Source organism: Pelophylax lessonae (genome assembly GCF_965119305.1).
Source record: "Pelophylax lessonae genome assembly, chromosome: 3".
Taxonomy (NCBI): domain Eukaryota; kingdom Metazoa; phylum Chordata; class Amphibia; order Anura; family Ranidae; genus Pelophylax; species Pelophylax lessonae.
The window spans coordinates 498457951-498474308 of record NC_138770.1 but is presented as its reverse complement, the minus strand read 5'-3'; the positions used below and the strand labels follow the sequence as shown (position 1 = coordinate 498474308).

The window sequence follows — 16358 nt, the reverse complement described above, 5'->3', positions numbered from 1 at the left end:
TAATTAGGCAATTCCGATATATCGGGGGTCGATATGCACTTTCCCTGATATATCGGAATCGGCCCCTGAGGCTACCGATATTGCCAATATTCAAGGAAAGTGCTGTACCGGAGTGATGCCTGCAGCTAGAGGCATCACCCCGGTACCGGCGTCCATAGCTGACAGTTGGCTGTCTTGTAATGATGACCGATGCGGCTGAGAAGCCGCTCGAGTGCCATTACAAGGAGTGGGAGTGGAAGTCCCCCCCTCCCGCCGCCTTCCGCGGCTCGCCCGGGTCTTCCGTCCCTTCGGGAGACCCGGGCATCCTACCTCCACGGTCCACCGAAGAGAAGACCCGATCAAAGCCGCATTCGGCCTTTTAGACCCTCAAATCCCTCCACAACTGTACCTGTGAAAAAAAAACGTTTTAAATGTCCGAAAATATCAGCCGATGCTGATACGCGATGACCAAAATATCGGTATTGGCACTAAAAAAACGATATTGGTCGATCACATATATATATATATATATATATATATATATATATATATATATATATATATAAAGTGGAGAGCAGTTTGTGTGGCTGTGCACAAATAGAACTCCTGCAGTGTAGCACAGAGAGTCCGTGAACCCTTTCTTTTGTAACAAGAACGGGCTCCGTTTAAAATACTATTAAAAAATGCAAAAACTTATGTCTCACAACTAGGTGCACATGACCATATACCAGGGATCTCAATTTTTTTTCAGTACGAGAGGTTACATTGCATATTTAAAAAAAACAAAAAAAAACAAAAAAGAAAATCTAATTTTTAAATGAATAAACTGTAAATTAATGAATGTTCTTTGCTTCAAGCTTTTTTGTAATCCGCATGATATGTTTCTGAACAATAGAGAAAAACTTACATTGAAGTTCTTATCAGGATCGGTCTTTACATCAGAGATACCCTTTATGTCACGATCCCCATCAGGGTGCTCCTATACATCATCATTGCCTCATAATTTCTGTCAGAGTTCCCTTTTAAATCAGGGTCCCCATTAGAGTTCTCTCTTACATCAGGGTTCCTATCAGAATCCCTCCTTACATCAGGGTTCACTTTAGAGTCTCCCTTTACATCAGAGTTGACACACAGAATTGCTGGGAGGCTGTAGGGCCAGGGAGTGTGGCAAGCAGCAGGTGGAGACTGAGCAGGCCTGGATGCTGGAAGTACAGTCCTCCCCTGAATACTGTGGCAAGCACATGATTGGTTGTTAGGATGCCAGCGGTCCTAGCAATCATTGACGGTACAATGACGACACAGCCTGGGGAACCTGCTCTAGAGACCTGGGGAGGTGGCTGTTGGGAAGACACAGGAACCATATGGTTGACCTGAAGACCTCTGTAAGTTTGAGAGGCCACTGACCCTAACTGCAAGCTAAAAAAAATCTTGCAGCAGGCCAAAGTTTTGAGACTCCTGCCATATAACATTGTCGTTCTCCAAATTGGCACTTTTACTGGTCTATTTTTTTTTTTTTTTTTTTTGTGTGTTTTTATCTTTACTAATCACAGCTTAGCTTAGTACCTACATTTAATTGGATTTTTGATCACAAAGAATACAAAAGTAGTATGTGTATAAGATATCATAGAAATAAAAGATACTTTTTAAAAACTTTCTTAGGCCCCTTTCACACGGGCACACCGCCCGACGGAGTCCGTTCTGCTCAGCGGGGGATCGATCCGCCGATCCCCACTGAGCAGGTGGACGACAGCTCCGTCTCCGCTCTGTGTGCAGAGATGGAGCTGTCAGATCCCCGCTGTCCTCTATGGGGAGATCAGATGAGAACGGACCGCCTGTCTGTTCTCATCTGTTATCAAACGATCCCATCCGATCCAATCCTCCAGATAGATGGAAAATAGGGTTTCCATCCGTCCGGATTTCACGGACAGGATCGGATAGCAGCGGTAGTCAGCGGAGATGTCTCCGCTGACACTCGCTGCCCCATAGGGATGCATGGAGCATCTGATCAGGCCACCTGAAAAACTGACAGGTGGATCGGATCGCCCGTGTGAAAGGGGCCTGAAAGATTTTAGGCTATATCACAAAAGCAAAAGTGGCCCCAATTAGAAAAAAATGGCACTTATCTGTCCTCAGAAAACAGAGAATAAAGATGAAATGACCTTTACAGATATAATTTGTCACCCCCCCCCCCCCCAATTCTCCTTAGTGCTGTTCCTTTCTTTCATTCTTGTGTGGTGTGGTGCTAAGCTGCAGTTTTCAGCTTTTAGTGAATATCACATCCAAACTGTCATACAGTAAATTGTAGCCATTTTAATGCACATTTAAAATGTAATTTCATTCCATTTCTACGGGCTGCTGTGAGCAGGGTTTCATCATATGATTAATAGTGAAATAAGAACCGATACAAATTATTTCCCAACCTTTTCACATGAGAAGCAAACTCTATGGTGCCTATATCTGCCTCTAGGCTTCTCATTTAAAACTTTGCAGTGAGTGACATCTGGGCTTCTTTCAGATAATATTGAATGTCCTGACTGTTCCTTACAACATTGCTGAAAAATAAAGAAATGGTTTCTCTCAAGATCCCCTTATTGCTTTAAGATATAGTTCTCACAGTGCAAAATATGTATCCTTTCCCCCATTAGAATTTTTATTGCTCAGCCGTGTGTGTGTTTTTTTTTTTTTTTTTTAATGTCTTATGGGACATTAAAAGATATAAAAAATTGTACAGCAAATAGTTATCCTTGTCCTTAGTGTCACAAGGACATCTGTGTTTCAAGAACACACAATGTCAAAATTTACTTCTGTGAATAATGGTGGATTGGTATTGTACAACTGTACTTCAGAGCATTTGGTAAGGGTTTTTGCTTATGATTTTTTTAATGCCTTATTATCTTCTATTAGATACCATTTCTTTATATGCCCTAAGGGGTTAAAATGTACTATATATTTGCTGTAATGTAAAGTTCCGGGTGAAGCAGAATCCAAGCCTATGTAAACTATGGTGGCAGGCTAGGGGATGAAGTCGAACAGCAAATCAAATCAAATAAAATGTCAGCGCTCTCAAAATATAAATATGATGTGAATGATGAAAATATAAATTGTGAAGCTGCTAGCAAAAATAGTGCAAAATATACATACACCTAAAAAACACAAAAAACAAATTGCAGCGCTCAGTGATCAATGTTAAACAACATGATAAAATCCAATAAATGTCCAACAATAATAATAGTAATAATAATATGTGAAAGCAGATGAAGTATCCCAGTGCAAAAATGATACAGTTTAAGTCACTTGTGAATGTGGTCCTCCACCATATGGATGGACCATATGGATAAAGTGCACACTCACCAGAGCTAAGATCCCGGACCCCCTCCATATGTGAATGGGTATGGGGTACATTGTACCCCTACCCATTCACCCTATAAAAAGGCAGTATGTGTAAATAATGACAGGAGATGTTGTGAAAAGTTTATTAAAAATCTTCATCTGGTCTTCTCCGCTCTGGTTTTCTCCCCTCCGCTCTTCTGCTCTTTTGCCCTCTGCTCTTCTTCTGCTTCTGGTCTTCTTCCTCCGCTCTACTTCTTCTTCTTCCTCTTGTCTTCTTCCTCCGGTCCTCCTCGGACGCTGTCTCCGGTGATTATGCCGGTCTCCGGTCTATGCAGCTTATTATATAGCCATTAGGGTTGTGGCCTCTCTGTGACCTCATCGGGAGACCATGCCCCCTTGTGTCACATATGACGTCAGAGGAGAAGGAAGTCGGAGAAGACCGGATGAAGATTTTTAATAAACTTTTCAAAACGTCTCCTGTCATTATTTACACCCTGCCTTTTTATAGGGTGAACGGGTAGGGGTACAATGTACCCCATACCCATTCACATAGGGAGGGGGGTCCAGGATCTGGGGGGCCCCCTTGTTATAGGGGGCTTCCAGATTCCGATAAGCCCCCTGCCCACAGACCCCCACAACCACCGGCCAGGGTTGTCGGGAAGAGGCCCTTGTCCTCATCAACATGGGGGCAAGGTGCCTTGGGGTGGGGGGGTGCAGATCCCCGTGTGCATGAGGCCTAAATGTTAGTGTGGTGGCTGGACCTCAGGCATGTCTCAGTAGCTCTACTGCTGTTTCGCGTCACGCGCATTATCAGGAGCATTACCTGATAAATTAAACTACTAAACTATGAGCATCTCTCTTATGTCTTATTATCAAGACAGCATTTAGCTCTGGTGAGTGGTCAATTTATCCATATGGTGGAGGGCCACGTTCTCGATTGACTTAAACTGTATCATGATAAAGAGAAGGTGTATGGCGCTGCCAAAGTATACTGATGGTTCCGGAACCATCAGTATACTTTGGCAGCGCCATACACCTTCTCTTTATCTTTATTCTTACTATATTTTCAGGAATATAGTGCACAGGTGGGCTGCAGCCAGTATCAAATACTTTATTGGAAGCCTAAAATTATCCTAAGCGCGGATTTTTTATATTTCATTAAACTGTATCATATTTGCACTGGAATACTTCATCTGCTTTCACATATTATTATTATTCTGCTTTCACATATTATTATTATTTTTGGACATTTACTGGACTTTTATCATATATATATATATGTCCAACAGCTGCCTCTGCAAAAAGAAAGAAAGAGAACAAGAATTAAAAAATATAACATTAGGTAAAATTTAGATGTCAGTCTTTTGAGCTTTACAACAAATAGTAGGGAGCACACATAATAATGAACTGACAACAAACAACATGCTGAATTACTTGTATGAAATATTGCATAGCTTATCATTTTCTTTGGCAAAGCTAATGTCCTTCTATTTTTGCTACCCATTTTATTTGTTGACACAAAACACAGAGAAGCAAGGGTGGTACAAGGCCTAAATAACCCATAGGCTTATCTTGTCATTACAATACGTATTGTTGTTCTAATCAAAAGGCCGACAAATGAAATTAAAGTTTAATACTACCATGATGAGTATGTAGCATGAAGTTTTTAAATATTAATAATGCTATTTCTCTGTCGCTCATTGACAGACGTAGTCCTCGTTGATTAATAACAACTCGGGTTATACTGCCCTCTACAGGAGTAGGACTAGACAGGAAAGAAAACGTTCTGGCCACACCCTAGGGGCAGTCCCAGAGGGTATATCCTCTCACTTCCTGCTACAGCAAATCAGTTTTTTTCTGTCTAGTTAGGAGTAAGGACCTAGATGCCTTGCTAGGATCTTCGGTCCTGGCAGGATTTTTTTCTTAGATTTTTTTTAGACAGCTTTTTTCTCCAGTGTTCCTGTGAGATCTTCAAGCAAGAAAGCTGGAACTGGGCGACGGGCTGGATGTTGAGATCCAGTGGTCACCCCAGTTCAGCCTACGAGCGCGTGCAGGCCATAGCTCCGCGCTGGGTCGGCCGCGACATAGTCCCACTGGACGGGGACTGACCCTGCGAGTTAAACGTCTCGCCTGGACGCCAATGACCAACAGAGTCACGGCGTCCGTATTGGTCGACAGCCCCCCCCCCCACCCCGGTGGAGAGGGGTTCTGTCAGGAGTTGGCGCCCGCCTGGTTCCGGTATGGTGAGTAGAATGTTCCCCCTCTCCCCCTGTCGGGTTGTTGGTGGACGAAGTGGATGGAGTCAGTGGCAGACTACTAAAAGGCATTACTATTGAGGTATAGAGGTATCCTACCTGTCTAGTGTGTACACAGGCCGATGCCTATGCCTGAGTTACTGCAGCCACAGATCGCTCCAGAAAGCCGGTCACTTCCACAGGCCACACAGCCTCCCGCAGGCCGAGGCACTTCCGCAGGCCGCACAGGCCGAATGCACACATCCCGCAGGCCGCTTGCAAGCCGCCGCTATCCTACACAGGCAGCCGCCATTTTCCTGCAGATCGCACGAGGCCGCCATATTGGCGTAGCCTCGTGTCTCCAGCATGGGGGCGGCCATGTTTGAGGTGACCAAACACCTCGTAGAGTAATTGTGAGGCGCCGGAAGGCGTGTAAAGGGGCGGAGCCGCCTCCTTGGCCCAGGGAAAGCAAGCCAAAGACTTCCTGTCTGTAACAGACAGTGCTGGAAGCAGGTTGATAAGAAACTTCTGTGCATCAGGTGAGCCTTGGGGTCTCTCTCTCTCTTTCTGAGGGGTCCAAGCAGGTAGACTGAGGCTACTGCGCTGGGGGACTAAGTTTAAAAAAAAAAAAAAAAATGTTTTTTTTCTTGCAATTATTTTTTTTTGTGTTTGCTGGCAAGTGTCTTGGTACATGAACCCTGCCACTCATGTATCCCCACCTGATCCCCTCGGGGTGGCCGCAGGACCCTCCAGTACCCCACTTGTGATGATGCATTATCAGCAGTTTTGGAGTCTTTGGTATCCCGGGTGGAGGTAGCCGGTCAGGGACGGGGGTCAAAAAAGCGACCCCCGCCTACCCCTATGTCATCTGATACTTCAGATACGAATTCTGAGCTGGTCATTGCTGGGAAACCTTGAATCTTGAGGTTACACCGGCAGAGGTAGCTGAGACTCATATTCCTTTTTTGGTACTAGCAAACCTACCAAAATGGTGAAGGGTTTCCCTTGCCCAAATGGGGTCTTCCGTAAACGAGCCCCTGCTATTTCCAAACGCATTGCTAGGCGCTATCATTTTGAGGAATCCCTCATTACAAAGATAGACGGTACCACCAATAGTGGACTCACCGATTTCCAGACTAAATAAAGCCACTGTTATCTCATTGGATTGACAGAATGGGCCCCACCCATCTCTAGGGTGGGGTGACGTCTTCAACGGTTTTCGGATCCAGGGCTTTCCAGAATCCCTGATAAAGGGGTTCGCAAGTGTAACGGACCGTTTCAGCAGACAAGGGGTTAAAATCCGTTTAGGCGATATGCCCCTTTCTGAGAGAGCAGGCACAGCTACTTGCAGGAGATCACACTCCCGAACTGGATACAATATAACACTCCAACCTGGAACCTCACGAATAGCTGCTAGCAGACGAACAGGAGAAGCATACATCAGCTTACATTCCTAGCAATCGGTCTCCAACAGCATACAGTGAATCCCCCCAAGAACGAGACAAAGCTCCGTGTGGAAGGTCAAGCAGTAGTATGTTTATTGAGGGCTACCTGCCCCCGTATTTATACAGGTCTCCCACCTGGTGGACACTCCCATAGGGAACCAAATGGAACACTGTAACACAAACAGACATGTATCACATTACAGACTCCCAGAAGCAAAACATCCCCACAATGCATCCTGGCTTCCTCCCTTAGTAGACAGCCAGGTGAGCTCATTAACATGTTTATCAATAGTCTCAGTTAATCAGTAGACATTCCTCAGGAGGGGGCTGCTGGAAACAATCCCCCCCCCTCTCTCTCTGCAGCTAGAACTAGTTTTCACAGCGAGACTCCATTACACGCATGGGGACCCAAATACAGTATTCTGCTTTAAAATATATAAAGTTACTTTTTATACACTAAACATAGACATGTTACATATCCCCAGATAGCTCAGGTCTGAGTGCACATTATTCGGTGAATGGCACTCAGACCCCACGAATACAGTTTAATTGCCAGGGAGTCAAAGTCTTTTAAAGTCTGGTCCATAGTCCAAAGGCAGCAGGCGGGCAACCAGGCTCCTCCAATGCAATGTGGCGAGACTGGTCTCATCACAGCAAGGTCATATGGTCGGGATACAAGATCGAGTTTCGATCACTTCCACCGGTGCGATTCTTCCCTTCCAATATTCGACATCCCCGGGTCGCTTAAAAAGCTTTGCGGGGAACAGCTTGATGCAACAAGCAGTGGTAGTTCTCATTCCTTGGAAGAGTTCTAGTCGAACCATAGGCGTGCGCACAGGGTGTGCCGGGTGTGCCCGGGCACACCCTAATCACCTAGGGCACATTAGCATTATTGCTCTGTTTGCCAGTGAGGAGATGGGAAAAATCTCCCTCGGACCTGCTCTGCCATAGAGAAGTGCCACACACTTCTATTTCACTTTGCCAGCAGGGAGAGTAATGTATCGGGGCCATGTACATGTAGGCAAACACATGCATGTGTATTTAAACTTTGGGGTGCACACCCTAATGCAATAGGCTGCGCACACCTACGAGTCTAACCTGTTCACAATGCCCAGGAAAAAGGGCTAGGTGTGTCCAATTCTGGTCTTGGAAGAGATGGAGTCCATCCACACAGTGGTGGCCTCCCTGCATCAGGGGGATTTCCTGGCGTCCATAGACATTTAGGATGCCTGTCTTCATATCCCCATCTTTGCAGGACATCAGCGTTTTCTTTGCTTTTCCCAAAGATCATCCCTGGTTCCCACCAGGAGACTGAACTATCTGGGCCTAATTTTGGATACATCCTTGGCAAGAGTGTCTCTCCAGGCGGAGAAACTCCAGAAGATTCAGTCAATGATTCGGATGTTGCTGTCCGTCAACTGGCTGGGATTGATGGTCGCCTCCTTAGAGGCAGTACCGTTTGCCCAGTCTCATACCCAAATTCTCCAAAGAGGAGATTCTTCTCATATGAAATCGGAATCCCGATTCCCTGGACAATCGGATCCGATTGAGCGAGCAGACCAGGAAGGCCCTGGTCTGGTGGCTTCGGTCTCCGATGCTCAGCCAGGGGAAGTCATTTCTTCTGATAAATTCCAGATTACCGATAAAGGTGTTGGAACTGAGAGCGATCAGACTTTGTCTGATTTACTGGACCGAGCAGCTCCAGGGCAGTCCGGTTCGGATCCAATCGGACTATGCCACGGTCATGACTTATGTCAATCACCAAGGGGCACCAAGAGTGCCCTGGTGGCCATAGAAGTGGCCAACATTCTTTATTGGGGGAACAGTTGTTCCAGTTCTCTCCGCGATATTTATCACGGGGGTGGACAGGCAGATTATTTCAGCCGTCAGATTCTGGATCAAGAGGAATAGTCTCTTCATCCAGAGGTATTTCACCAGCTGTCCCTTCATTGGGGCACCCCGGATATGGATCTGTTGGCAGGTTGGCTCAACAGGGCTCGCGCCCGCGATCCTCTAGCGGACGCAGCAGACGCGCTGAGCGCCCCGTAGGGGAAGTATCAGCTACTGTATGTCTTCCCCCCTCTCAAGTTACTGCTGAGATTTCTCCGCAGGATAGAGGTGGAGGGAACTCCAGTTATCCTGGTAATTCCGGGCTGGCCTCGTCAAGCCGGGTACGCCGACTTGGGCAGGCTTGTCGCAGACGCTCCTTGGAGACTTCTTCTCAGGGAGGATCTGCGGTCTCAAGGACCGATCTTCCATCGTGCTTTACAGTCGCTGGTTTTAACGGCCTGGCCATTGAGACCCAGGTTCTGAAGGACAAGGGGTTGTCAGCTTCAGTTATTCCTACTCTAATTAAAGCAAGGAAAGCGACTTCTAGCAAATTTTATTATCGCACATGGAAGACTTATATTGCGTGGTGTGAATCGTTGGGATTTCCCCCACGTACCTATTTGGTGACCCGAATTTTGGCTTTTCTGCAAAAGGGGGTTGAGCAGAAACTATCCTTGAGCACTATCAAGGGTCAGGTTTTCAGCGTTCGTAATCTTCTTTCAGAAGCCGCTGGCTACTCATTCCTTGGTGCTGAATTTCATCCAGGGGGTGCGGCACTTAGCTCCGCCAGTGCGCGCTCCCTTACCGCCCTGGGATCTTAATTTGGTTTTGTCGGTTCTGCAGAAACCTCCCTTTTAAAAGATCAGGGAGATTCCCTTGCTTACATTATCCCAGAAGGTGGCCTTCTTGGTGGCTATCACTTCTGCACGCAGGGTGTCAGAACTGGCTGCATTATCATGCCATTCCCCATACCTAGTGGTTCATAGGGATAAGGTAGTTCTTCAACCGAAGCCATCCTTTCTTCCTAGGGTGGTTTCAGATTTTCATCTGAATGAAGATATTGTGCTACCTTCCTTGTGTCCTAAGCCCAATCATCCTCAGGAATGTGCGTTGCATTCCTTGGATGTAGTTCGGGCAATCAGGGTATACCTGAAGACTACGGAATCGTTCCGTAAAACGGATTCACTTTTTGGGATCACGGATGGCCCCAGAAAGGGGTTGCCTGCGTCTGCCGCGACTATCTCCAAATGGATTAGACAGACGGTGGTACAGGCTTATTCTATGTAAGGGTCGGAATCCTCCGTTCCCTGTTAAGGTGCACTCTATTTGGGCGCTCAGTACTTCCTGGGCCTACCGCCATCATGCGTCAGGGGTCCAGGTTTTCAAGGCGATTACTTCATCGTCGGTTCATACCTTTACAAAATTTTATAAAGTTGATGTGATGGCATCGTCGGATGCCTCATTTGGCCGTAAGATTTTGCAGGCCGCAATTTGAGGAGACCGTTGGTCTACCTCGAGGGTTTGTTGGGTTTTTTCACTTGGGTATCATCTTTTTGCTCGATGAGTCCTTGATGCTTCTGGTTGGCTCCTGTTGGGCCTTCTGGATTTGATTTCTGTTATCCCACCCCTCATTTGTGGCACTGCTTTGGGACGTCCTGAGTTGTTATTAATCAACGAGGACTACGTCTGTCAATGAGCGACAGAGAAAAATGGATTTTTGTAAAATCTTACCGTAAAATCCTTTTCTCTTAAGCTCATTGACAGACGTAGTACCCGCCCCTCTGTTTTTGAGTTGGGTTGGGTTAAATTCTCTAAACACTGCTTTGTGACATAACTGATTTGCTGTAGCAGGAAGTGAGAGGATATACCCTCTGGGACTGCCCCTAGGGTGTGGCCAGAACGTTTTCTTTCCTGTGTAGTCCTACTCCTGTAGAGGGCAGTATAACCCGAGTTGTTATTAATCAACGAGGACTACGTCTGTCAATGAGCTTAAGAGAAAAGGATTTTACGGTAAGATTTTACAAAAATCCATTTATTCTTTTTCAATGGAAAAAATACAAAGAGATGCTGACAAGATGAATTACATTAATGTGAAAAAATATATTAAATACTACACATACAATTTACAAACATTTCCATTTATAATATGATGGAGTTGAACTCACAATGAAATGATGGGATGTTATGCTCAATAAATTTGATTTAGAACTGCATGGAGATACTTGGGAAGGATAATACCAGTAAATATATGTGTACAATAATGTATGCAGTTTACATACATTTTTGGTAAGCATTATGTATTAATGTAAACAGATTATCAGCTGATGTACAGATCAACCACATCTGTGTAATATGTAGCTTGGCTGTGTGTACAAATGTGTGTACAAATTTGATATACTGAATTATTAGTAGTAATAGCTTTGAATTTTCATGTAATTTCTAATGAAGCTGCACTCAGTACATTAATGAAACATAGCCATTTTTATTAAGATTAAATCATTTTAATTAAATAAAATTAAAAGTGAGGCAGCTGCACATTGTGAGCATTCTGCTTGGATGACCTTACATACTGTCACTGTTGTCATTATCATTAACAACTGTTATCCCTTTCTGCTATTGAACCAAACAGCAAAGGGGGGTGGGAGTTGAGTAATTTGTAAACATTACTCTATCCCTAATGTTTTTTTAAAAGGTTAAGACTAAAGTTGTTTTAAACCTCGGGCATGAAATATGAAAAAGCACATCCTTCTATACTGTGTACTTGTCTCTGCCCTTAAAGAGGAGTTCCATCTGGGGGGGGGGGGGGGGGGGATGAAAAGCAGCTATAAATACTATAGCTGCTGACTTTTAATATTTAGATTCTTACCTGTCCAGGGAGCCCATGATGTCGGCACCCCAGCCAACTTTCGGATCAATTGTCAGGCGCTGCCGCTGTCATTCATCATAAGGGAAACCGGCAGTGAAGCCTTTTGGTTCCCTACTGCACATTCATGAGGTGCGCTGTGCTTTCTAATTGGCCTGGCAGCGGGGGAAGGAGGAAGGGGGCCGAACTTCTGGGGGACAGCCCCGTGGTGGCGCCATCTTCCAGAAGTGGGGAAGGGTACATGCCTAAAACAGGTACTCATTCTCTCCCCTGAAAGGTGCCAAATGTGTCACCGAAGGGAGGAAGCAGATCAGTGGAAGTTCCAATTTTGGGTGGAACTCCGCTTTAGGCTCTTATTGTAATTTTTCTCTGCTGGTTTCTCTGGTATCATCATGACTCCGTTCTGGCAGCTTTTCCCGACACCAAGAGTAAAAATGATGATGGGGCAGGCAGCTGCAGATCAACAACTTGCTCTGTACTGTGTAAAGGGGGTGTGTCCCTTTCCTCCAATCAGAGCTGTTGGCTCTGTGAAGACTTTAGATGCCCACCCCCTGTTCCTAGAACTAAGGAGAAATCCTTCCTTCTGTTGGTTTTTAGAACAATCTACAGAAGAAATTACTGCAGGTGACCAGCTACAACTTATATGGATCACCTAATGCTAGTCTCTTCATTGGGTACATGTTGGGGTTTACAACCATTTATTGTATACTGTCAATAATTTGGGAATCTGTGTAAGGTAACTGTTAATGTTTATGCTATGTTTTGTTATACAGGTTGCCTTTAGTTAAAGTATGTATTACCATGATTGGCTACATATCCAAAGATGTGTAGCTTTTCCCATACAAGTCATTACTGACCCTAACCCTTGCCATATTCTGAGCTTGCCTATTGCTCCTTTAAACTAAATTTAGTGAGTGGTTTCACTGACCAGTAGGGAAGCTCCGGAGGGTGGGAGTCATGGCACCAAGCTAGTTATAAAGGCCCCGTTCACACCATACCTGCATAAAACTAGTTTTTTTCTATAATGGTTCTCTGCAATGACACAAAGAAAATTGTTTTCTGTGTACCCTGTAAACACCATAGTTTTGATTAAAGGTTTTATTTTTTTATTTTTTCTGGCTTCATTTGTTAGTGTATCTTAATCTGATAGTACATCTAACACTCTCCTCCGCCAGACTGACAATGCTGCTGTCCAAAGGTGCCTCTGTTGAGGGCATATGGCCTGGTATGGTTCAGGAAGGGACAAACAAACACCCCCACCCCCTTTCTTGGCCTGCCAGGCTGCATGCTCAGACAAGGGCCTGGTATGGATTTTGCAGGGGACACACATTTTTTTTTTCAAAAACTTTTGGCATGGAGTTTCCCTGAAAATCCATATCAGACCTAAGGGCAGTGGTGTATTTAGGTTTTATGCTGCCCTAGGCCTGACTAAACTTGTGCACCCCCTAATTTAAATATGACCCACCCCTTCCTGTAAAGGCCACACCCTTTCCTGATTATGACCCTTCCTGTCATCTGTAAACCACAGACCATAACCACAGTCTTATCAGTGCCCATCAGTGTATCTTCATTAGTTCCCATAAGCACAGCCTCATCAGTGCAGCCTTATCAGTGCCACCTGTTTACTGCCCATCAGTGCAGCATATCAGTGTGGCCTCATCAGTGGTCACCAGTGCAGCCTTATCATTGCCCATTAGTACAGCCTTCTGTCACGGGATTAGTAAGTTTACTCTTTTGGACTTGTGTTTGCTGCCACTGATTGTAATTATATGATTATTTCACTTATTTGTATATTAAATAGGAAGCCCATAGTCGTCATACAAATAATTAAATATTTTTTTGCTGCCCCCCTGCAAAGTGCCACCCTAGGCCTGGGCCTTGTTGGCCTAGGCCAGAATACAGCAATGCCTAAGTGTCTGGTATGAAAAGGGGGGGGGGGGTACACTTTTTTTCTGTTTGGCGTGGGGTTCCACTTTAAATATGTACTAGATCCGAAAGTGTCTGCTATGGGTTTTGGAGGAGGGGTAATGTAGTTTTATGTTTTTTTTCTCAATTTCTACTGACGTTTATTGTTTTGTTTACATTCACCTGTCAGTGGGGAACCTGCTGACAACTGGATGAATTATACGTTGTTAGGGACATGACAGCCAGCTTCCTAGCCCACTCCTTACAACCAGCTATACACTGGTTGTTAGGGAGGCTGGCAGAGAAAAATAAATATGGTTTCCAGTGCATAGCAGCGGTTTAGGAGCCGTTAGCTTTTTTAATAATGTAATGTGTGGTTGAATATTCCATTCTCTTGACCATGTCAAGACATGCAGCCAATGTACTTGTTGGCTGTTTTGCATTAATGAAGAAGCATGCAGTATGTATTAGGTGACCAAAGATTGTATCTTATGTACCACATATTAGAGCCCTTTCACACTGAGGAGTTTTTCAAGTGCTTTGGCTTAAAAAAAAAAAAAAAAAATGCGCCTGAAAACCTCACAAAAAATGCTTTCTATTAAAATCAATAAATGCTTTCACCCTGAGGCGGTGCGCTGGCAGTGCGGTGAAAAAAGTCTGGCAAGCAGTATCTTTGGAGCATATTTGAAAAGCTAAACAAAACACCTCAAATACACCCCTCTCCATTCAAATGAATAGGAAGCACCTGAGAAGCGTTTCAAAAGTGTTTTTGGAGAGGTTTTTGAGTCTTGTGTCCTTTAAAAAGCGCCTGCAAAGCACTGCAAAAGCGCTCAGCCTTTTAAAGGCAGTTTAGAAGTGCCGAAGTTTCAAAGGGCTCTTAATTCTTTTTTTGGTTTCTTTGCTAACACTGTATAAAATAAAACCCATCATGTATTTTTATTTTTTTTTCGTAGAAACATGCTGTATTTTCTTTTTGTCTAGCAATGTAACTGAAACGTGTGTGGCTATCCGAAATTTTGTGAGAAATAGAGCACACTGTGACATGCAGATCATAACTACTTTATCTCAATGGCAATTACTGTCTGAACTAGCCAGTTACTGTGCCAAATGGTTATACTGGCCTTGGCATCAAGTGGTAAGCCTGTACACAGCCTGCATCTTAAAGGCCATTCTCTAATAAAATTGAGTGCTGTTTACAGAAGGACCATTGTCAAGCAGTTTGGTCATTTTTCAGCAACATTAATTTGCAGTCAAGCGTGTATAATTTATTGAAGTGGTATGGAAACTTAAGTTACACGAGTAATAGAAAGAAGTGAAAATGTGCCCATTTCAAGTCTTCTACCTCTTATATGATGATGGATGTTTCCCTGTGACTCCAGATAAATCAGCGACTTTTTTTTTTAATCCTCTCAGCACAACTTTAACTGAGTTGCATCCTAGCCGTCATAAGATAGATTGTCCCCATATATATATTAGTCTAGCATAATGGGTGTCACTTGTGAGCTGCTTGCTTGAGGATAGCACAGTAAATAGTACAATAACTCAAGTGACATATACTGGCTATATTGAGAGTCTGGAACTAGAAGGGAATTGCTTTCTTCCTTAAACCACTGCGTGCATAAAATATGAAACATTGTTTAGCTAACATTTTATTGTTTGGCACGCATGTAAAGACCAAATCATAGACTTGGGTGGTCATTTTCTGCAGTTAATATAAACAGATTTTGATCATTTGAAATACAATACTCCTACACATGCTCTGTGTGGCAGTACCTCTTTCTTTCCACACAAGGGTAATTTTTGTTATCTTTAGATTTGCTAGTAAGTTCCTTTTTTTTTTTTTTGTTTGCCTGTTTTTTGTATACTTTTTTTTTTTTTAATTCTGTTTCTGATTTCTATTCAAATGCACGTGGGTCTATGTAGCGCCAAACATACATACAATACTAGTAAATTATAGTAATTTTTTTTCATGCTTCCTCTTTTTCACGTACAAATATATTTTTTTGGGATAATGGGACTAACCTTGGAATAAGAGCTGCTCAATAAAAAAGTTCTGCTGCAGGCTTAATCAGATGTTTTTTTTTTTTTTTTTTTTAGAGACAAAGCCAACATGCATTTTTAACAATGTGGAATACTACGATGGGGACATGTTTCGCATGGATGCATGCCGCTTCTGCCGTTGTCAGGGAGGAGTTTCCATCTGCTTCTCAGCTCAGTGTGGTGAACTACACTGTGACCGCTATTATGTACCAGAAGGAGAGTGTTGTCCAGTCTGTGAAGGTACAGTCATATGCCAGTACTTGTAGAACAGTTTCACTTTAAATAGCAACATGACCAGTTTAGCTAATTACAGAGTTTAAAATACTTCAGTACATAACAGAATGAATAGTGAATAAAGTTTATTCAATGTGAATTGTGAAAATAAATAAACAAAGTAAAGACTAATTAAACAGTGTAAAGAGTCTCTTGCTATCCACAAATATGAGAAACTGGATCCGTCGGTATCTTCACTCCTCCACCATACAATAAACACCCAGTGTGCACAAACTCCTTACCAGAACTACCAGACCCCTTAATTACAGGGGTTGGTAACAGCCATGAATATCTCAGATTGCTGACACAGGATATGCTGATAATGATCAAGCCAAGGTATTGTGTGTCTTCCAATAAGCAGGCACCGTCCTCCTTCTAACTTCTCAAAACCCAAAAACCATCCACTCGCACTCCAGTAGGTTACCAGGGATAGGTGGGGAGACAAAAGAGGGCTCTCAT

The 16358-nt window shown here is 43.9% G+C and overlaps 1 protein-coding gene across 2 annotated transcripts in view; it reads left to right on the top strand.

Moving 5' to 3' along the window:
- The window catches only part of CRIM1 (cysteine rich transmembrane BMP regulator 1), a 1384383-nt gene that overhangs the window by 783109 nt on the left and 584916 nt on the right, over window positions 1-16358 (top strand). For both annotated transcript variants that reach the window (XM_082249820.1, XM_082249819.1), the window contains exon 6: window positions 15684-15866. In XM_082249820.1, coding sequence (XP_082105946.1) covers window positions 15684-15866 — 183 coding nt within the window. The remainder of the gene's footprint in view (window positions 1-15683; window positions 15867-16358) is intronic.